Source organism: Dermochelys coriacea, chromosome 1, assembly GCF_009764565.3.
Source record: "Dermochelys coriacea isolate rDerCor1 chromosome 1, rDerCor1.pri.v4, whole genome shotgun sequence".
NCBI classification, from domain to species: domain Eukaryota; kingdom Metazoa; phylum Chordata; order Testudines; family Dermochelyidae; genus Dermochelys; species Dermochelys coriacea.
The window spans coordinates 245012675-245036529 of NC_050068.2; the positions used below are offsets into that span (position 1 = coordinate 245012675).

At 44.0% G+C, this 23855-nt stretch overlaps 1 protein-coding gene across 9 annotated transcripts in view; it reads right to left on the reverse strand.

Annotated features, from left to right (window-relative positions):
- AMN1 (antagonist of mitotic exit network 1 homolog) overlaps positions 1-23855 on the reverse strand; it is a 56616-nt gene that overhangs the window by 14959 nt on the left and 17802 nt on the right. For all 9 annotated transcript variants that reach the window (XR_006282554.1, XR_006282562.1, XM_038407671.2 and 6 more), the window contains 2 exons: positions 22057-22201; positions 8083-8300 (listed from right to left, as the gene is read on the reverse strand). Coding sequence is in view for 7 of the 9 variants with exons in the window: in XM_038407671.2 (XP_038263599.1) it covers positions 8083-8300; positions 22057-22201 (363 nt within the window). In the remaining 2 variants the exon portion in view is untranslated. The remainder of the gene's footprint in view (positions 1-8082; positions 8301-22056; positions 22202-23855) is intronic.

The following is a 23855-nucleotide window of genomic DNA, read 5'->3' on the forward strand; positions in this document are numbered from 1 at the left end:
GTGGCATCATGTACATGGGAACTTTACATCCTGAACCATCCTTTAAGATTGTCCCAGCTCCTCTCATAGCAGGCTGCGTGAAGGTGGGAGGAAGGTCTTTGTATGCTCTTCCTCCCTACATGCACCCATATAAGGGCTTAAACAAATCTTACCCACAATGTATAACATGGTAGGCAGCAAATACACAATATGAGGACTGAAGAATACCTTTAGTTCTCTGAGGGGACAGCAAAGGAAAAGAATTAAGCTTATAAAAAACTAATAATATAGTATGCCTTAACTCTTAAGGGTGACCTGCAAGATTTTTTAAAATTGGGCTTGTGCCTTTTTTGATTCTTTATGATGTTTACAGAAGACTTGAAATAATTCAGTTTTTTAAATGAGGGAATTTTTTTTAATCTTAGAAATATCATAAATGTCAACTCCAATCTTCCCTGATTTTGCTGGAGAAAGAAACTTCTCTACTATGCTAACTTGGGCTGGGAAAGGGAGCAATCTTACTATTATGGGAAGCGTGCATTTTGGAGTAGCCAGACCTGATGTATTGGGAAAAGAGTGCTAAGGAGTTAGCACATATAGGTTTCCTGCTAAAAGGAGGAAACAACCAGCAATGTGCTCCAGCCAGGGACAATGTTAAGGCTGTATCTATACTGGTAACATTCAGCATTTCTCCCACCATTGAAATAGCAAAGGTAGAAGTCAGTTTCTTGTGAAGGAGTTTATACATGGTTAGATGACAGCGGTAAAAACGCCTGCCGCCAGTCTCATAGACTTTAAGATCAGAAGGGACCATAGTGATAATCTAGTCCAGTGGTTCTCAAACTGTAGGTCAGGACCCCAAAGTGGATTGCAACCTGCTTTGAATGGGGTTGCCAGGGCTGGATTAGACTTGCTGGGGCCTGGGGCTGAAGCCCGAGCCCCACTGCCCAGGGCCGAAGCCAAAACCTGAGGGCTTCAGCCCTGGGCAGCAAGACTCAGGTTGCAGGCCCCCTGCCTGGGGCTGAAGCCCTTGAGCTTCAGCTTTGGCCCCCCTGCCTGGAGTGGTGGGGCTCAGGCTTTGGCCCCCCAACCCAGGGCAGTGTGGGTTCAGGTGGCCTCAGGCTACAGTCCACCCTGGGGGTCGTGAAGTAATTTTTGTCAGAAGGGGGTCACAGTTCAATGAAGTTTGAGAACCTCTGATCTAGTCTGACCTCCTGCACATTGCAGGCAGACAGAACCTCACCCACCCATTCCTGTAATAGACCCACAACCTCTGGCTGAGTTCATCAAGTCCTCAGATCATAGTTTAAAGTCTTAAAGTTACAGAGAATCCACCATTTATACTAGTTTAAACCTGCAAGTAACCCAGGCTCCATGAAAACCCCACCAGGGTCTCTGCCAATCTGACCCAGGGAAAAATTCCTTTCCGACCCCAGATAGGACACTCAGTTAGACACTGAGCATGTGAGCAAGACCCACCAGCCAGATACCTGGGAGAGAATTCTCTGTAGTAACTCAGAGCCCTCCCTCTCTAGTGTCCCATCACCAGCAGTCACAGATTCGCTAAGTGCCATTGTAGGCAGTCTCATCATATCATCCCCTCCATAAACTTATCCAGCTCAGTCTTGAAGCCAGTTAGGTTTTTTGCCCCCACCGCTCCCCCTAGAAGGCTGTTCCAGAACTTCACCGAGGTGCTAATATCTGTCCTGCTCCAGTCTTCACTAAAAAGGTGATTGGTGACTAGGTACTGAACACAATTAATATTAACAACAAGAGGGAAGGAGTGCCTCTTGCCAAAATAGGAAAAGAATAGGTGAAAGAATATTCAGATAAGTTGGATGTAATCAAGTCGGCAGGACCTGATGAAGTTCATACTAGGGTTCTTAAGGACCCAGCTGAAGCAATCTCGGAACCATTTTATTATCTTCGAGAATTCCTGGAAAACAACTGAGATGACTGGAGAAGGGCAAAGACAGTACCTGCCTTTAAAAAGGGGAAAAAGAGGACTTGGGGAGTTACAGACCTAACTTTGATTTCTGGAAAGATACTCAAACAAAGTATTAAACAATCAATTTGTAAGCATCTGAGGGTTATAACGGCCAGAATGGATTTATCAAGTGCAAACAGACTCAGACTTGAAAGCTGTAAGGGTCCATCATGATTATCTAGTGTGACCTCCTTCACATTGCAGGCCACAGAACCTCACTCACCCACTCCTGTAATAGGCCCATAATCTATTAAAGGTACAGAGAAACCACCAGTTACTCTAGTTCAAACCAGCAAGCGACCCGTGCCCCATGCTGCAGAGGAAGGTGAAAACCCCCAGGGTGTCTGCAGTCTGGGGGAAAATTCCTTCCTGACCCTAAATATGGGGATCAGTTAGACCCTGAGCACATGGGCAAGGCCCACTAGCCAGACACCTGGGAAAGAATTCTCTGTAGTAACTTGGAGCCTTTCCCATCTAATGTCCCATCTTTTATGAGATCCTCATTACTTACCAATACTAAATCTAAAATAGGTTCAGTGACTATATGGTGAAGAAATCTGTCAGCTATCACATGCAGGACTATCTGGGCCCTACCATTAGTAGTAGCACTTGTCCTCCAATCTATATCTGAGAAATTAATCTCCCATAATCACACAATTCCCAGTTGTATTTATTTCATTAAAATATTAAATAGGTCTCTCTTCATATCCAAATTGGATCCTGGGGGCCTCTAGCAGACCACAAGCACTATCGCAGTGCAGCCTCTGTTACCCGTCTTCCTAAAAGTAATTTTGATCCAAATAGAGTTCCTTTTTATCCATTCCATTGCTTCTTCTTTCTTTACAGTCTACCTCATAATTAATATACAAAGCTACTCCACCACCTTTACCTTCACTTCTGTCTTTCCTGAACAGCACACACACTTCAATACTTATATACTCCAGTCATGGTCACTATTCCACCCTGTTTCTGTTACCCCTATATCATCTGCCTTCACTTCCTACACTAGTAGTTCTAGTCTTTGTTAGTGCTTTCATCACTAAGAAATAAAGGGAGCTGCACTTATGCTAGACCAATGGTGGGAAAATTGCTGGTAAGTCTCCTTATACCTGAGGGGACAAATTATCTCCAGACAGCTCTCAATCAGTAGGACTCAGCTCCTACTTAATATCAGACAGCACTGGAACACAAACAGTGTCATATTTCAACTTGTCTCTGACTCAGGGTCCCATGCAACTGCAGGCTTGTTAGCCTTTTTGAACTAACCTTGCTTGGTAGAAACTTGAATAGAAACCAGAGAAAGCACAAATCCCTAGCTTTCATAGCAGCAGCATTTGTGAGGGAGCTCCACTGACAAATTTTTTCCCAATCACAGCTTTCCCAAGATTGAGGCCAGGTTTACACTTCAGACATATATCAGTATAACTATGTTGCTCAGGGGTGCAAAAAATCCACATCCGTGAACAATGTAGTTATACCAACTTAACCTCCCATGTACACAGTGCTATGTTGACAGGAGAGCTTCTTTCCTCGACATAGCTATTGCCTCTTGAGGAGGTAGATTAATTACACCAACTCCCATTGGTATAGTAGTGTTTTCTTCTGAAGAGCTATATGTGAAGACAAACCAAGAAATGATTCAGCACTTTGAAAGCTTGTGAAAGAATTTTAGATCTGACAGTGTCTATATTATTTTAAAAGTTATCAAAACCATTTCCAAGAACTATCCTCTTTAACAGTTTTGACGTGTGATAAACGAAAGCTAATTGTTTCCTTATATGGAGTCAATGAATGTTAAAGAGGAAGAGGAGTTGTAGCCATGTCAGTCCAAGGATATTAGAGAGATGAGGAGAAACGTTTCCCACACCTGAAGAAAAGCTGGTCTTTCTCACCAACAGAAGTTGGTCCAATGAAAGATATTACCTCACCCACCTTCTCTCTCTCTATTTCTGTTGACACTTTTACTAGTGTGAGGGTACCTCTTCCCTGGACATCTATTTTATAACAGACTTGGAGGCACCAGTCTTAACGAAGTACAGTCTAATAATCATGTGAAATTCCTAAACATAGGTCATTCTCGGGTTATAAACCAACACTCTGGCCTTATTGTTCAAACACACTTTTTGCTAATACCATAAAGATTTTGGGAGAATAGTTAATATGTCAAGAATTAAAAATACAGAAAGGAAAAGGGGACTAAAATGGTTAATATCTACTAACAGGTACTAACAGTATTAATAAAGATACTAGAAGAGAAGTTCAGAAGGATTTCTGATTTTCTGCTTCTGGTGAAATTGAAGGAGATAAGAAGGGTATTTAAAATAAAAACCTGTTGTGTTTAGTCTCAAATCTCAGGGCTTGTCTCCACTTACTGGGGGAATCGATGCATGGCAATCGATCCACCGAGGGTCGATTTAGCGGGTCTAGTGAAGACCCGCTAAATCAACCACCGATCGCACTCCCCTCGACTCCAGTACTCCACTGGAACGAGAAGCATAAGGTAAGTCAATGTGAGAGTTTCTTCCGTTGCAGCACAGTGTAGACACCACAATAAGTTGACTGAAGCTACGTCGATTCCAGTTATTCACTTAGCTAGAACTGTGTAACTTAGGTCAACTTAGCCCTGTAGCGTAGACCTGCCTTCAGATTTCAACTCCATGACTTGCTCAAACTCAACATAAAGAAATCCTTACATCAGTGTTGACTGAACTCCTTATCTTTCTCTGCCCCCTGCATCATGCCCTATCACAGTCCATAGTTCCACTATTCCCCAGTCACTAAGGCTTGAAACCTTGCTGTCATGTCTGACTCCTCTCTTTTCTTCTCCCTCCAAATCCAGGCTTTTGAGAAACCCTGTTGGTTCTTCCTCCACAATCTCTCCAACCTTTCTGTCCATTCCTTCCACTAAAACCCTGTCCATGGTTTGCTCATCTCTTGCAACTTCTTGTACTCAGATTTCCAGTGTTGACCTTCAGCCTGCACAATAAATGCTGCAGCAAAAAGCAGCTCTCTCTCCCTTTCATTGCCCAGACTATGTCACTCCCCTGTTTTAAATCCTTCAGTGACTTCCCCGCACTTTCAAGTCTCTGGTCCATGGCTTTGCTCTACACTACGGGTCCTCAAACTTTGTCATAATGAGTCTCCTTAAGCTAAGGAAAAACAAAAACCAGTTGTGCCTCCCCATAGTTTACTGAGACAACACAAACTGAAATTCACATGTTCCAAACCTAAATGTGAGCAGCCAACTAGAACACCAATAATATGACTTGTATAACATGATATAGATGTAACAAGGCTTCCCCACCCTCCACTTGGAATGGAAATCACATGGCAACTTGCACTGCAAAACTGCTGCAGGCTCCTTGCCTCATCTCTCAGTCAGATCTAGCAAATAATTCCTTCCCCCAAAACACAGGATCCCTCCACCCACTGCTTTTTCTGAGGCAGCAGGGTGCCTCGGCATCATCTCTCCCTCCTCCTAGCCCCCTCTCCTCACTCCATGTTCTCTCTCTCTCTCTCTCTCAAGCTGGCGAGACTTGCTCCGCTGCTCTCTCAGCAGCATGCCCAGGCCTCCGAGGCCCTTACCTAGCATGGGTTTCCTCCAGTGCAGACCAACTCCCATGTCTCCACCTCCCTTCCCCACAGGTCTGGCAAAGGTCCTCCTACTCTCAGTGCAGGCTCCTTCACTCTCCTGCAAAGAGGCAACCCACCGGGCCCCATCTACTAGTACAGGCTATCCCTCTATCCTGCACTCAAGCCTGTGAAAGAATTTCAGATGTGAAAGTGTTTACATTCCCCTCCTTCCCCCAGGAGTAGCTCTTCCACCTTCCTCTCTGAGGATCCCCCAGAGCAGGCTCCTGTAGCCTTTTGATTAATTTGGGTGCAAACTGCACAAATCACGAACAGGTCCTTTACTTAGGCAGCTGTGTGAAACTTTTAAGAGTGAGACTGGTGAGTCACATAAATAGAAACATGAAGACTTGATTTAAAATCCAAATAAGCAAGGGTATTAACCCAGTTGCACAAAAAACGATACATATAACACAACAGTCCCTAGTGTTGTCATACTCACAAGCCCCCAGAGACCACTGAAAACAAAGACAGAAGGAAGTAGCCAGTGGAGCACATCATGAGAGGGATGATGATCCAGTTTACATCATCCTGTCAACCCAAAGTGCCCAGTGAAGGTCGGGCAAACATCCTTTTTATACACCTTTTCCTTTCATCCCCCACACAGCCAGGTCAATATCTGTATTAGCTCTCAGCTCCCTGCCTGTATCTGGTATTCCAGAGGGGCCATAATTAGCGTTCCTATTGCCTACATAAGCTATTTTCATCAATATATTTCCCAGTGGTCTCAATAAATCAATGCTGTTACACAGACCAAAAATCGCCCCTGCCCCCACCCCCCCGCAAACCTACTACTTTGGACTTGTTTTGCAAAACCTATTCAAATAAAATATGTTTTGTGTATCCCTAATTGCATTACAGCTTTAATTATTACCACTATCTTAAGCACACTAGCATATGAATTTTTGTTAAGTTTAGATTAAGGGTCAACTGTCACCACTCTCCTTCCCCCGGTCTCTGAGGCAGCCCCCAGTGTAGGCTTCTCACTCCACCCCCGAGACATCACAGTGTATTCCCCTCCCTTCATCCAATTATTTTCGTGTGGTGATTCTCTTGAAGGGAGGGAAGGAAGCAGTGGTTTCCCCCTCTACTCCATCCCCCCCAATTGGCAGCTGCGCCATGCCCAATCAAATTAAGGCCCATGGTGGACTGGTCTGGTTGCCAGACCAGGAGATGCTCTCTTCCCTTCGCTCCAGCAGAGGGTGAAGGACAGGAAATCAGGGAACTGACATGAGAGCGGAGCCCCATTGTAGTTTGCAAACCTCTGCTCTCCACTGTTCTTGCATACAGCTCTGCTCTTATTTCTTCCCCATCTCCACTTCTCTCCTGCAAGTCCATTCAAGGTACCACTCCAACCACTCCTTCTCCCACTCTGGTTTTCATGCATTTTTCCATGCTCCCCTCTCTGATTGGAAATTTCCTCCTCCTTGTGCAGTAGACAACTACCCTCTTCTCCTTCAAATCCTGTCTCTTAACACATACTTCTTTCACAAGCCTTTAAATGAAAACAATCACCAGAGGAACCATTTCAACTGTGAGGTCTATCTAAATTAGAGAGTTAACTCTGTGGGTCTGAGACAGTGCCTTCCACTACGCCTTGTATAATTCAGAACACTAAGAAGCTTCTCAAAAAGGAAAAAGAAAAAAAAACACTAGCTTTACATGGAACATAAAATGCCAGGACACTTATTACCTGGAAGAAAAACGTCACAAAACAGGACCAAAACCCCAGCTTAATCCAGTGCTTAATTTGTAATGAAAGAGGTGCCGAGGTTCAAGCAATTTTTTTTACTTTCAAAACTGATGCAGCAAGCCTAGAAGTGCTGGGGGCTATGAGCTGCCAAGCCTAGAGGTACTGAGCCCTGGCAAGCCCTGGCACAGATTAAGTGTTGTCTTGATCATATTATTAATAATGCATAAATTTAGCAGAGGACTCAGAGTACAATGCATTCAGACCTTTTGTTTTGCACATTCAACTCTTTCTTTCAAGAGTGACTGAACCTTGAGAAGTGAAAAATTAGTTATCATCAGGTGTTTATAGTTTGTCTTATGCTTTTACTGGTTGTATGACTCATACAATTCAGCATGTTATCCCCCACACAGACCAATTAGTCCTTCTAGCCCCAGGAATTTAATTAACCGGTGTAAGATTATATTCCTATGGCACAGAGTAACACCAACAGCACAATAAAAAAACCCTGATACCTGATAGGTTTAATAAAAAAAAATGGATTTGTGCTCCAGGTTCGATATCATTATTAGTAACTCTCATTTGGAGAAAATACGTTTATATTGTCAGAAGACAGGACATATTTAATACCATTTCATTGGGAAATAGTGTCTGGAACTATATATGTGCCTTTGGCATTTTGAATCTTAAAAACCTGCTAAAACACAGCTAAACTAAAATGCAATTAATGAAACTCACCTCTTCATTTTATTTATGTCACTGTCATTTACATTTTTATTGGTGCTGTTTTAGTTACCTGAGTAGATGAAAAATCCACACTATGTAGAAATCTGCAGTTCTGTCCAAGCGCATGCAGGGATGCATCAGTGATGCCTGAGCAGCTGCCTAAGTTAACTATTTGTAGAAGATGGCAGTTGAGCGCCAGAGCAAGAACCCCGTTGTCTGATACATTGCAGCATCTTTTAAATGAAGCTTCACGTAAATAAGGGCAAGACAAGGCCAGAGCTCTGACTCCTATTGAAGAAATAAAGCAAGTCATTCTTATGTAAATAAGCTTTAATCTATAAAAATATTTTATTGTGTAACACTTCTTTATAAAAATGAGTCTGTCAATTCAAAAGTCACATTCTGTCTGAGCTTTTTTTCCCCCCCTCCACAAACACCACAAGTAGAGAATATTTTCCAATTTATTTACTTTGCATACAGTTGGTTTACCTTTTTCCCCTAGTGTCTGTGTGGGCTTTTGGCTTAGTTTACATTCACAAAGTTGCACTGATTTAACTGAACTGATTTTTAAGTGGTTAAATCTCTGCAAGCCCCCAACACACACACACACAATTAAATCAGATAACCCTGGAGTTAAATTGGTTTAGCTGAGGGCATGTGTACGCACAGAAGTTGCACTGGTTTAGCAAATCAGTTTATTTAAACCACTGCAACTTTTGAGTTTGACCTCTCTTATATTGGTTTAAAACTGGTTATACTGATTTAACTTCTTAGTAAATGAACCAAACTACTATAACCCTTTTTATTCTTTGTAGGTGAACCAAAGTCCCAGCATGGGCCTTGTATTTATAATTCTTTGTATTCAAGAAGAACCTAAACTGAACTTTAAATGATCTAGTCCATATGCCCAGAAAGAGACTATTGGTAACCAATATGTTGCAGTTGTTTTCTATGATTAATAAGATAATGATCTATCAAGAGATGCTTTTAGCTTATCAAGAATTACTCTAACAGATGATTTCTGTCATAATGACTCAGTTACAGATACTTTTGTAATTCATAAAACAATGGATGGTTGAAGTCAGAGAATCATAGAAGTTTAGGATTGGAACAGACCTCAGGAGGTACTTGTTGAAGTCTCGCAGGTCCAGGATGGGCCATAGACCACCCGTGGCCTTTGATATTAAAAAGAACTGGGAAAGAACTCCTTGTTGCTGTACTTGAAAGGAACTTCTTACACCATACCCCACTGTAGCAACCCTTTTACCTCCTGTGCAAAGAGACTCTTGTGAGAGGGATCCCTGAAGAAGGATGGGGAAGGCGGGTGTGGGGGAGGGGTAGAAAGGAACTGGAGAGAATAACCCTGTTCCACTGTGCTGAGGACCCATTGGTGCAAGGTTATAGCGGTCAAAGCAGGGAGGAAAAGGGAAAGGTGGTTGAAGAACACTGGGACAGATGGATCCTGGGAATAGTCTGGTAGGTCGCCCTCGGGTGCATGCTTAAAATGACCATTTGGCCCCTGGCTTGGCACGGGTTGAGCAGGTTGGCTTAGATGTTGCTTGTAGCCCTTGGCTCGTTTGTGGGGCTGGTCCTGCTGAGGCTGGCTCCCCTGGCCCTGAGGCTGCTGCGGTTTGAACTGCTTATGTGTGAGGCTGGGATGTAAAGACCCAGGGTGGCGCGGGCATCCTTGAGGCCATACAACTTGCTGTCTGTTTGCTCCACAAATAGGGCTCAGCTGTCAAAGGGCAAATCCTGCATTGACTGCTGAGCCTTAGAGGAAAAGCCAGAGAGGAGCAGCCAGGAGGCTGGCTGCATGGAGATAGCGGAAGCCAGGGTGAGAACAGTAGCATCAGCAGTGTCTGAAGCTGCCTGGAGAGCTGCCCTGGCCAAGGTCATGCCCTCATCGAGGATTGCTTGGAACTCCTTTTTGGAAGCCTTAGGGAGTGACTCTTCGAACTTGGCCATGGCTTGCCACATATTGAAGTCATACCAGCCAAGAAGGGCTTGGTGGTTGGCCACTCTCAGCTGAAGGCTGGAAGACGAATAAATCTTACGTCCAAAGAGATCCAGCCTCCTCGAGTCTTTATTTTTGGGGGTGGCCCCGGGTTGTCTTTGCCTCTCTTTGTGGTTAACCGCCTCTACCACAAGAGAATTGGGGGCAGGGTGGGAGTATAAGTACTCATGACCCTTGGTTGGCACAAAGTACTTGCGTTCGGCCCTCTTAGAGATAGGGGCCAAGGAAGAGGGGGTCTGCCACTGGGCATTAGTGATTTTGGAAACCCCTTCACGAAGGGGTAGGACCACCCTGCCAGGAGCTGAGGACATCAAACAGAGTCCGAGGGCTCTTCCAGTTCCTCTGCCTGAAGCCCCAGGTTGGAAGCAACCCTCTTCAAAAGTTCCTGGTGTGCTTTGGCGTCATCCTGAGGAACCGGGTAAGGGGGCCCATGATCGTCCTGGTTGTCGCCAAACGAGGCTATCACAGTGCCGCGGGAACCTCCATGTTCATTGGTGGTCCAGCACCTTGCTCCCCCGGGTCCTCCTGGACTTGCAGGGTTTACCCTCTGAAGCCTCGAGCACCGGAGGGGGATGGAATACTGAGGCCACTGGTTTCTCCAAGGCTCCCTACACTGATTGGGCAGCCTGGGATGGTTCAGTGAATCACCAAGGATTCCACAGGTACCATGGTGCCGTCAACTGTGCTATGGCTATGGAACCAGTTTCGGTGCCGTCGATGCTGGCATCACCGTAGGTACCAGGGCTTGTCCCGCAGTCAGTGAACATTGCTTCATGCTGGATCTGTAAGTGGAGCGGTCAGTACTGGGCAACCAGAAACCAGCAGAGCGGTGTCTATTGTCCAACTGGTGCTTGTCGCTTCAACCCGAAGCCGACCTGTCTGAGTGAGTTGGGCGCCTTGGTCAGGGTTTCGGAGACCAACGGCATTCGGCGGATCTGCGTCAGACACCTGGCAATCAATGCCTCACGCTGCTCATAGAGTCATAGATACTAAGGTCAGAAGGGACCATTCTGATCATCTAGTCTGACCTCTTGCACAATGCAGGCCACAGAATCTCACCCACCCATTCCTACAAAAAAAAACAACTCACCTATGTCTGAGCTATTGAAGTCCTCATATCATGGTTTAAAGACTTCAAGGAGCAGAGAAGCCTCCCTCAAGTGACCCATGCCCCATGCTACAGAGGAAGGTGAAAAACCTCCAGGGCCTCTTCCAACCTGCCCTGGAGGAAAATTCCTTCCTGACTCCAAATATGGCAATCTGCTAAACCATGAGCATATGGGCAAGATTCACCAGCCAGATACTACAGAAAATTCTTTCCTGGGTAACTCAGATCCCACCCATCTAATATCCCATCTCAGGGGAGTAGGCCTATTTACCATGAATATTTAAAGATGAATTAATTACCAAAATCACATTATCCCATCATACCATATCCTCCATAAACTTATCGAGTTTAATCTTAAAGCCAGATAGATCTTTTGCCCCCACTGCTTCCCTTGGAAGGCTATTCCAAAACTTCACTCCTCGGATGGTTAGAAACCTTCGTCTAATTTCAAGTCTAAACTTCCTGGTGGCCAGTTTATACCCATTTGTTCTTGTGTCCACATTGGTGCTGAGCTGAAATAATTCCTCTCCCTCTCCTGTATTTATCCCTCTGATATATGTATAGAGAGCAATCATATCTCCCTTCAACCTTCTTTTAGTTAGGCTAAAAAACCAAGCTCCTGAGTCTCCTTTCATAAGACAAGTTTTCCATTCCTCGGATCATTCTAGGAGCCCTTCTCTGTACCTGTTCCAGTTTGAATTCATCCTTTTTAAACATAGGAGACCAGAACTGCACACAGTATTCCAGGTGAGGTCTCACCAGTGCCTTGTATAATGGTACTAAAACCTCCTTATCCCTACTGGAAATACCTCTCCTGATGCATCCCAAAACCGCGTTAGCTTTTTTCACAGCCATATCACATTGGCAGCTCACAGTCATCCTATGATCAACCAATACTCCAAGGACCTTCTCCTCCTCCGTTACTTCTAATTGATGCGTCCCAAGCTTATAACTAAAATTCATGTTATTAATCCCTAAATGCATAACCTTACACTTCTCACTATTAAATTTCATCCTATTACTATTATTCCAGTTTACAAGGTCATCCAGATCCTCCTGTATGATATCCCAATCCTTCTCTGAATTGGCAATACCTCCCAGCTTTGTATCATCCGCAAACTTTATTAGCACACTCCCACTTTTTGTGCCAAGGTCAGTAATAAAAAGATGAAATAAGATTGGTCCCAAAACTGATTGCTGAGGAACTCCACTAGTAATCTCCTTCCAGCCTGACAGTTCACCTTTAAGTAGGACCCGTTGTAGTCTCGCCTTTAACCAATTCCTTATCCACCTTTTGATGTTTATATTGATTCCCATCTTCTCCAATTTAATTAATAATTCCCCATGTGGCATGGTATCAAATGCCTTACTGAAATCTAGGTAAATTAGATCCACTGCATTTCATTTGTCTCAAAAATCTGTTACTTTCTCAAAAAAGGAGGAGATCAGGTTGGTTTGGCATGATCTACCTTTTGTAAAGCCATGTTGTATTTTGTCCCATTTACCATTGACTTCAATGTCCTTAACTATTTTCTCCTTCAAAATTTTTTCCAGGACCTTGCATACTACAGATGTCAAACTAATTGGCCTGTAGTTACCCGGAACACTTTTTTTTCCCCCTTTCTTAAAAATAGGAACTATATTAGCAATTCTCAGATCATACGGTACAACTCCTGAGTTTACAGATTCCTTAAAAATTCTTGCTAATGGGCTTGCAATTTCAGGTGCCAATTCCTTTAATATTCTTGCATGAAGATTATCTGGGCCCCCCGATTTAGTCCCATTAAGCTGTTTCAGTTTCACTTCTACATCAGATATGGTAATATCTACCTCCATATCCTCATTCCCATTAGTCATGCTAGCATTATCCCTAAGATCCTCTTTAGCCTTATTAAAGACTGAGGCAAAGTATTTGTTTAGATACTGGTCCATGCCTAGATTATCTTTAACCTCCACTCCATCCTCAGTGTTAAGCGGCCCCACTTCTTCTTTCTTAGTCTTCTTCTTATTTATATGGCTATAGAACCTTTTACTATTGGTTTTAATTCCCTTTGCAAGGTCCAACTCTACTTGACTTTTAGCCTGTCTCACTTTATCTCTACATGTTCTGACCTCAATAAGGTAGCTTTCCTTGCTGATCTCTCCCATCTTCCACTCCCTGTATGCTTTCTGCTTCTTCTTAATCACCTCTCTAAGATGCTTGCTCACCCAGCTTGGTCTACAACTCCTGCCTATGAATTTTTTCCCCTTTCTTGGGATACAGGCTTCCAATAGCTTCTGCAGCTTTGATTTAAAGTAATCCCAAGGCGCCTCTGCCTTTAGATCCATAAGTTCTTCAGTCCAATCCACTTCCCTAACTAATTTCCTTAATTTTTGAAAGTCAGCCCTTTTGAAATCAAAAACCCTAGTTACAGATTTATTTTTGTTAATCCTTCCGTTCAGTTTGAACTGAATTAGCTCATGATCACTTGAACCAAGATTATCCCCTACAACCATTTCTTCTATGAGATCCTCGCTACTCACCAAAAATAAATCTAAAATGGCATCCCCTCTAGTCGGTTCAGCAACTCCTTGATGAAGGAATCCATCAGCTATCGCATCTAGGAAAATCTGAGCCCTATTATTATTACTAGCACTGGTCCTCCAGTCTATATCTGGGAAGTTAAAGTCTCCCATGATCACGCAGTTTCCATTATTATTTACTTTATTAAAAACATTAAAAAGGGTTTTATCCATATCCAGATTAGATCCCAGTGGTCTATAGCACACCCCAAGCACTATCGTAGGGGAAGCTCTACTAGTTTTCTTCCCCAATGTAATTTTTCCCCAGACGGACTGTCTTATCCATTGCATCACTTCTTATTTCTTTACATTCTACCTCATCATTGATATACAATGCTACTCCACCACCTTTACCTTTGTTTCTGTCTTTCCTAAACAGCACATACCCTTCAATACCCGTAGTCCAGTCATGACTACTATTCCACCACGTTTCTGTTATCCCTATAATATCAGGTTTCACTTCCTGCACCGGTAGCTCTAGTTCCTCCATTTTGTTACCTAGGCTCCTTGCATTGGTGCACAAACATCTTAATTTTTGCTGTTTGGCCTCGCTCACATTTTGTACCTGGATGCCAAACGGGACTGGGAGCCACTATGGGCTGGCTGTCAGGAGGAACGTCCTGAGAAGGGCGATCTCCTCCTAGGAGATGGGCAATGACGACTGGGCAATTGGTGGTCTCTGCTCCCCGATCGGTCCCGTGACCAGTACTGGGCCCTTGCAGATGGTCGGGGACAGTTCGAGAGATCTTGCCAGGCGACACGTGCCCCAGAGGGTCTGTGCCAATCTACTGGTGAGGAATGCCTCAAATCCTTCAATCGATGCCCCTGGTGCAAGGACTGAAGGGGGCTCTGCTGAGCCTGCCTCTCTTGTCCCGCGGTGTGACAGCTTCGCGAAGGCAAGTGCTTGTGGGACGTCTCTCCTGATGGGAAACGGTGCCGCTGAGGCTGGAACACACAAACAGGTGCTGACTTCCCCGCTTTCCTCTGGGTGCTCAAACCCCCACCTGCCGCCTCCAGCCCCGCCCCCACTCCACCCCTTCCATGAGGCTCCACCCCTGCCCCACCTCTTCCCACCCCTTACTTGCCCCCATTCCAACCCCTTCCCCAAAGTCCCTGTCCGAACTCCACCCCCTCCCTGCCTCTATTACAACGCCTTCCCCAAATCCCTGCCCCGGCCCCGCCTCTTCCCCATCTCCTCCCCTGAGCATGCCACGTTCCTGCTCCTCCCACTCCCTCCTGGAGCATGCTAACACCAGGCTGGGAGGTAGGCGGAGAAGTGGGGAGGCGGCGCACTCAGGGGAGGAGGAGGAGGTGAGGCACGGGGTGAGGGGACCTTGGTTGTCAGTGGGTGCAGAGCACCCACTAATTTTTCCCTGTGGGTTCTCCAACCCCGAAGCACCCATGGAGTCAGTGCCTATGGACACACACACACAGAGGTCCCAAAGTGGGTTTTCCCCGAGACCGAGGTACCACGGAAGCCAGTGAGAGCAGCACTGAGAGCGTCAGGATCACCTGAGTTGCCTGAAGGGCTTCAAGTGTCGATGCCATCTGAAGGTGGTCATGACCTGCACCGCTGTCTGGAGTTGCAGGCAAAGTACAGGATGGGCTGCACCGCTCGACTTGAGAGGGGGCCCAACTTCCTGAAGGCTGCGTTGAGCTGCCTGGCACAGGTCGTGGCTTGCCTCCATCCCTCTCCTTTCCTTTGAAGGAGGTAGGAGAGCATCCCGTCACATTCTTCTTTGCTTTCATGACCAGAGCCATGGAGTAAGATCAGTGCTGGCTCATGGACGGCGCCGGTGGAGCATTGAGCATGGAGGCCACAGTGTTCAGTGCAGAGCCGGGCAACTGCTCCGGTGCCGGAGTGAATACTGACTCCATTAGGAGCCCCTTCAATGACTTTTGCGCTCCTTCTTCGTCCTAGGTTTTAAGGATTTGCAGATATAGCACTTGTCATTTGCAGATATGGCACATGTGCCCCTCATCCAAGCACCTTAGGCAGCTGGTATGTGGATCACTGACGGGCACAGGTTGTTTACGGCAATAGCAGGGGGTAAAGCCTGGGGACCGGGGCATGCCCGGTCCCCCAGCTGAGTCCCATTTGGGACTAACGAAGAGTTGAGAACTACTACTAAGGGCTTAACTAAGAAACTATTAACTATACACACAACCATTTTACAGATTTTCAAAGTTTGCAAGAACAGAGAACAAAACAACACTAGCCGAAGCAGCAGACGTTCCAGCACCGTCACTGATGGCAAAAAAGAACTGAGGGTGGGGGGAGCCAGAAGAGCCCCTTATACTGCGCCATACAGGTGCCACTCCAGAGGGCACCAGAATTGGTCCTCTACAGACCCTGCTAAGGGGAAAATCTTCCAGCACCGGTGCATGTGGCAAGCACAGACACCTAATATGGCATGGACATGAGCAAGCACTCGAACAAGAAATGTTAGACACAAACCAGAACGGGTTCCAGGCAATAAAGAAAGATCAGAGATGGCATGTGTCCTCTGCTCAATGGAGAAGGTGAGCTGGTAACGGAAGATAAGATGGTGGAGCTGCTCAATGCCTACTTTGCTTCAGTCTTCACACAAAAAATAACATGTGACCTGACGACTAATGAAGGGGAAGGGATGCAGATCAGGATAAGTAAAAAACACATCAGAGATCTTCTGACTAATTTGAATGAGCATCGGATGCACTGAATGCATCGAATGAAGTGAGCTGTAGCTCACGAAAGCTTATGCTCTAATAAATTTGTTAGTCTCTAAGGTGCCACAAGTACTCCTTTTCTTTTTGAGGATACAGACTAACACGGCTGCTACTCTGAAACCAATTAGTTTAGTGATACAGTTGAGGGAGGGGAGTTGTCTGGGACATGTTGTTTTGAGAACGTCATCATCATGTGACTGTAATCTCCACTTTGCATTGTTACCTCCATCTTAGTTTAAAACATCTAGGAGGTGTTGGGAGGGTCAGTCTATTCTGGATCCTGTGTGATCATCCTAAAGGATGGGAGGAGACAGCTAAGAATGAGCAAGCCATTAAACACCAATCAATACAAAAATGACTCTTCCCAACTGGAACAATGGGTTTTCTACCAACAGAGGCTTTGACTTTGAATGGAATTTATGCAGAAACTAGTCTAAGGAGGAGTGGGCTAGCATTCCCCGCATAAGCACATGGCTGGGAGGAATGCAGATTCTACATTTGACAACCTGACTGAAGAGAGGAGAGGCAAATAATGGGTGAGATAATATCTTTTATTGAACCAAATTCTGTTGGTGAGACAGACAAGCTTTTGAGCTTACAGAGCTCTTCTTCAGGTCTGGGAAACATACTCAGAATTTCAGAGCTAAAATACAAGGTGGAACAGATTGTTTAGCATCAGTAATTAGCACATATTTCAAGGGACCATTCAAGGCTAAGTGGCTCATTTACATCCCTCCAGTCATAGGGGGGAAAGGAAGGAACAGGGAGGGGGAAAAAGCAGCAGGGGGTAGGGGTGTTAGTAGGTTATAGATTGTTGAAATAAGCCATACATCCTGTGTCTCTGTTCAGTCCATGATTTTTAGTGTCTAAAAATTTAAGCTCCTGGGCTCATTTTTTGCAGATGTCCTTTGAAAATGAGGAGTGGGGGTCAGCTATAAAGTGAAAAGTGTTCATTCACAGGTAGTAGGGTGTTTGTCTTCTATCATTTCCCTGTGTGAGTCCATTCAAGAATGTATTGATTGTCTTGTTTCAGCCACATAGTTATTACTGGAGCATTTAGTGCACTGGATGAAGTATACTACATGTGGCAGGCATATGTAGGACCCATAGATCTTGCATGGTGTGTCGTGGAGGGTGTTGATCATCTTAGCAGTGGAGATTTGTCTACACACGTTTTGCATATATTATTCTGGCAGGGTCTCGTGCTGCTTTGATTGGCTTGTCCTTGTTTGTGGGTAGTTTGCTTCTGCTGATGAGCATGTAGTAGCAGCGAGGGTATTTTCTGAAGGCCAGAAAAGGGGGTTCAGGAAAGATTTCTTTCAGGTTGCGGTCCCCATCAAGTATGGGCTGTAATTGTTTAATGATGCCCCGTCTGGGTTCCAGTGCTGGGTGGTAGATGACAACTAAGGGTGTGCGGCTGATGGGGGATTTATTTCTGTACTGAAGCAGATTCCCTTGGGGTATTTAGATGACCCTTTCCATGATGTGATCTACCTCTCTGGTGGAGCGTCCTTGTTTGGTGAAGGCAGTTTTAAAGTGTGTTAAGGTGTGTATCCTGGACTTTCTCCTAGGAGCATATTCCATGGTACCAGAGTGCCTGGCTGTAGATAACCGATTTCTTGGTGTGTTTGAGGTGAAGAGACTTTATTTAAGGAGGCTGCTTCTCTGAGCAGGGGGCCGCTTCTCTGAGCAGGGGGCCATTCCATTGCCACTTGACAGCAGAACATGTTGGGGAAAGTGAAGGCCGAAGAGTACTAGTACTATAAATCAATTATACATATACTATATCTAAAAGCTTGCAGTTATAGGCACTGAAAAAAGATACAATTTCTTTTAAAATATTTAGGAAGACATGTTCTATTTCTAATTCTATTACTGTAACCAGATTAAAACCTTGGATATCAGTCTTCCCCGAACTGACTTCATGCAATTAATCCAGTCTTGTCTCCCAATTGCTGTGGTCACGATGAATTGTTGTCTCAATTGTGGTGGCTGAAACCCAATTTCCATCCTTTTTGTTCAACAGTTCAAACCACGTATCACGAAGATAATCGATATAAAAGTCCTAAAACTTTTTTTTTTTTTTAAATATTGCCCTATGCTTCTTTGCTTAGTCCCTGTCTTGACTCTCACTGAACATCTGAGTGTGGAAAATTTACCCTTAAGTGGAGAAGTACAACTCTTTTCCATTTTGGACCTCTCGCAATTTGGAATAATGTGGCAATAGAGAAAGTGTGTGCTTGGGGGAATGAAATATATGCAAAAATCTACCATAGTCTGGGGACGAAATTTCTGGGATACCTCGAAAAAGCAGGATCCATTGCCCATGAACTCCAGATTCTTTACAATTAAAAAAAAAACCTCAACAATCCAGTTTTGACCACCCTATGCCCATTTCCAATTTCACATCATTCCCCCCCATCTACAGGAAATTTGGTTTAGTTTTTTTGTTTTTAAATTGTATATTGTTAATATCTGCTCTTTATATAGGTTTTCATTTTGTTAAGGCTAATACTCCTCTTAACATTGACATAGCATGAATGTAACTGGAATCCAGATTGTGATGGGGCGGCTGCCTCTCACTGGTAGGTAAGGGATTAAAACAACCCTGGGGAGGCTATGCAGGAGGCAGGAGATAAGGAAAAGGCTTGTAGTGCCAGCCAGTTAGGGGAAAGTTTATTGGAAGAACCAATCAGGGCCAGGCTGGCTCATATAAGAAGGGGCTGCTGAGCAGAGCTGAGGCAGTCACTCCCTGGAGTTCGGGGAGGTGGATTGGCTGCTTAGAGGGCTGGAGCACCATGGACAGAGCAGTGTTTGGCAGGGTCAGCAGAGTATGAGAAAGCTCCAGGCTGACGGTTGCCAAACTGAGGTCCTGATACAAGGGCAGAGGACCAAGTATCAGAGGGGTAGCCATGTTAATCTGTATCCACAGAAACAATGAGGAGTCCGGTGGCACCTTAAAGACTAACATTTATTTGGGCAAAAGCTTTTGTGGGTAAAAAACCCACTTCTTCAGGGCAGAGGAGGAGCTGGGGCTGCGGGGAAGCAGCCCAAGGAAAGAGACAATGGAGTTGGAGGAGGGGCAGTATGTGGCTTGGCTGCTGGTGGGTGCAGAGCACCCACTAATTTTTTCCGTGGGTGTTCCAGCCCTGGAGCACCCATGGAGTCAGCGCTTATGTTCAGGCAACGGCTAGAGTGCTTGGACTTAAGAACATTTAAGTACTTTGAAAAAAATGAAATAAAATATCATTGTAGAGTTTCAGGGGAACTGCACTTGTATTCCCGCCCCACCATTGACCCTGGCTCCTGCTGCCTCCCCTAGGTGCCCCCCCGGCCCCCATCCCTGGCCCCTGCTGCCTCTTCCCCTGGGCTCCACACCCACCTCCCACTGCCCAAGGCCTCTATTGCCTCCTCTGGGTTTCCCCAGCCCCTCTGGCCCCACTGCTCCCCCCCCCACCCATGCCATTGCCCTGAGCCCCCATCTGCAGCCTTGCCTGCACCTCAGGCAGCTCCACTGTTGAGCCTGCTGCCAGCCTGATCTTGCTTCCCTTCTCTGGGTGCCACCTACCAGGGCTCAAAAGGAGTGCATGGTGTCGGTGCCTTTCCCAGGCACATCCCTCTCAGTCGCGCTCAGCCCAACTCCGACCCTGGCAGAAATCTGGGGGGAGGGGGATGTGACTCCACCTGCCCCCCCACAATGCATTGCCTATGCCTTCGCTATATTTTTGTATGAATAGTTATGTGCAGAATAGAATATTTTTAGGAAGCAATTTTATAAACATTGTACAAACCACAACAAAAATATAATGTGACCACCAAAAAGACATAAGTAAACAGTATAATTTACTAAATATAATGAAAATTATATGTTGAAAAGTGGAAATAAGAAGAATGTAAACAGCGAAGGTAGAAATAACATTCAGAGATTCCAAAGCCAGAAGGGACCATTGTGAGCGTGTAGTCTGACCTCCTGTGTAACACTAGCTATAGTCCATTTCTCCTCAAAATAACCCCAGAACAGATTTTTAGTAAACATCCAATATTGGATTTAAAAATTGCCAGTGATGGAGAATCCACCACGACCCTTGGTAAATTGTTCCAATGGTTAAGTATCCTCACTCTTAAAATTTTACACCTTATTTCCAGACTGAATTTGTCTAGCTTTGGCTTCCAGCTATTGAATCATGTTATACCTTTCTCTGCTAGGCTGAAGAGCACATTATCAAGTATGCAAAGCTGTAGGCACATAACAGAACCAGTCAGTATCAAAAAATTGGACTGTCATCGACTACAAGGCTTGGTCTTCCAGATTTTGGTAAGGTACACCTTTCTGTTATGCAATAACTAACAACTATTGTTAAACTCAATCAAGCTGAGTTATATGAGGTCTCTTTAATTACTGAATGAATTCAAACTAAAGAAAACATCACTTATCAATTGTTACAGGGTCACCCTGCAATACATTAACCAAAGTACAAAATTGTGATGTTATTTGGTAGGGCTTAGCCATAATAGATGCTGGGGCCCACACAGGCACAGGGACCCATTTTGCAGAAGCAATTGCTGGGCTAAATTCTATAGTGATTAGTTCATAAATTTTAAGTAATGCTGCATTTTAAACTTAAATAAAATGTTATACAGTTTATACTGGGCTTTCAGACAACAAAGAATCTAAAAGGAGAAGAACAACCTGGACAGGAACACATTCTGTGATAAAAGTCTCTTATCAAAACAAAACCATGTGGAGGATGCCAGATTCTTCTGTAGCTGAAATCCAGGAAAACAAGAAAGCAAGTAGTAAGAGAAACTGCTAATAACCTTATCTGGAAGCAACTTGGAGCAACCATATTTTCTAAATAAACTGAAAAACAGGCAACTGTGGTTACTGGACTTTCTGTCATACGAACTAGAGGGAGACTACAGGCAAAAGAAAGTATCATTTCTTATTTATCTTCAAATTCTTTTTTAATTAATGTAATATACAGGTAAAATCCTGACTCCATTGAAGACAATGGGGGTTTTGCCACTGACTTTGGTGGAACCAGAATTTCACCTTACCACTTTATAAAAATTTTTAAATATTAGAGCTGGTCAGAAAACAGAATTTCAATTCTGCAGGGAATTCTGACATTTCAAAATGTGTTTTCATTTCAAATTATAATAAAAAGTTGAAATTTTGAAATTTACAGAAAAAAATTTTTTTTTTTTAGGAAACAATCGTTTTGATAACGTCAAACCAATATAAATATGATAAAATAAAAGTTTAAATACAACAAAGAAGTCAAAATTAAACATTTTGATGTTATGAATATAAAATGATCGTCAAAACAGTTCAATGCTTTTCTATGGAAAAGTTTGTTGAAATCGACACTTTCCGCAAAACATTTGGATTTTGACAAAACTGCATTTTCTGATTAAAATAGTCTGCTAAAAAATTTTTTTCTAGCTCTACTAAGAATTTACTTTAACCAAGCAACATGAACTTGAACAAATTCCTGAAGAGTGTAGTGTCTCTGTGTGTAATTGATTAAAATGACTTCGCCAACGTGTATATTTAATATCTTGTATACTATAATTACTCTCCCAACTCTCCCAACGAAAAGAAAGAAAACAGAAGGTAGATTCAAATTCTATCTATACAGGAAACATACCTTCTGAAGTGATGGCTAGTCTGTTTTCTTTACAAGAATTTAAGTTAATTTTTTTCAGTTGCTTGCAATTACAAAGTTGCAGCAGGGCAGTATCTGAAATATCACAATCTCTAAGATCTAGCGTCTCCACTGCTGGGTGCAGCACCTGTAATGCAAGCACAGTATTTCCATTAAATTATTCATGATGTACCACAAATATGCACATTCAATCTGTAATTATTGCATTAGAAATTACATATGACTTTTAAAAATGTTCTTTTGAAAGGTGCCAGGCTAACAGCTTAGGGAATGAAATCCTCTCTACAGAATGCACACAACTCTGAGGTGACGAACAACCTCCTGGGGTTAGAGAGTATTCCAGTTTCTACGTATGATCAATTCTTATCATTCCAGTAAGAAATTAATCTAATCTAATCACACACAAAGCCCATTACAGGCACTTCTGGCAACAACCAGCTACAATGTTTCCACTCTTTGGCTCCCCAACACATAAGTCCCTTTGTCTAACAGATGCCAATAAAATCTCAAAATACTTAACCCCATTTGATCTCGTTGTCTCGCTCTCTTGTACGCAGACTTACATGCATTCAGAAACACACACAACCGCTAACATTTTGAGGACCAAAAGGCATTCATTCCTCATTAACTAAGCCTCCTCAATCCCACAGGACTGTAGGTTGGCTTTCTTGTGGGGCCCCAAGCAGAGGTCTTATAAAAATAAAATCCAAGGCAATGGAAGGTCTGATACTTTAACATCAGCTTCATGTGGGAGAGGGGCACTACATATACCACCTTTTTAAATTTCACCCCCCGCAGAACATCACTACAGGTTGAACCTCTCTAGTCCAGCAACCTCGGGACCTGACCAGTACTGAACCAGAAAATTTGCCAAACCACAGGAGGTCAATATTGCAGTGAGCAGGTCTCTTTTTATTTTTATCTTGCTGAGGCAAATAAAAAGAACAACGCTGGCAATGCTGCTACCCAAGGCTTATCGGCTCTCTTCCTAACAAAGTGTTAGTGTTGTTACATAAATTTACTGTATTGGCACAAGGAAATAAGTAGATAAGGCATAAAAACCATAAAATAAAATAAAATCATGCCGGACCACGGATGTTGCCAGACCAGAGTGCCAGACAAGAGAGGTTCAACCTGTACTGTCTAAGATGATATACCACTGGTCTTTCAGTCAGAATGTCCTCACCACACACACAACCAGCACCTATGGTGAGATGTAATCCAGACCAATACTCAAACTGGGAAAAGACAAAAAGAAGGATTACCCAACTTTTCCATCTACTTATTCTTTCTTCAATCTGTAGTGATAAGGCACAGACATGTATGATAACTCTGGTATTACATGAGCAAATTCTGATCTCCAGACATGGCCAGGATACACTTTATTAGTTGGCCACCATGCTAAACTGGGTATTAGATTTCAACACCTATAATCACACCACTACTGTAGTTTTGTTGACCTCTGAACCAGACTTTATCATAGAATCATAGAATCATAGAATATCAGGGTTGGAAGGGACCCCAGAAGGTCATCTAGTCCAACCCCCTGCTCAAAGCAGGACCAAGTCCCAGTTAAATCATCCCAGCCAGGGCTTTGTCAAGCCTGACCTTAAAAACCTCTAAGGAAGGAGATTCTACCACCTCCCTAGGTAACGCATTCCAGTGTTTCACCACCCTCTTAGTGAAAAAGTTTTTCCTAATATCCAATCTAAACCTCCCCCATTGCAACTTGAGACCATTACTCCTCGTTCTGTCATCTGCTACCATTGAGAACAGTCTAG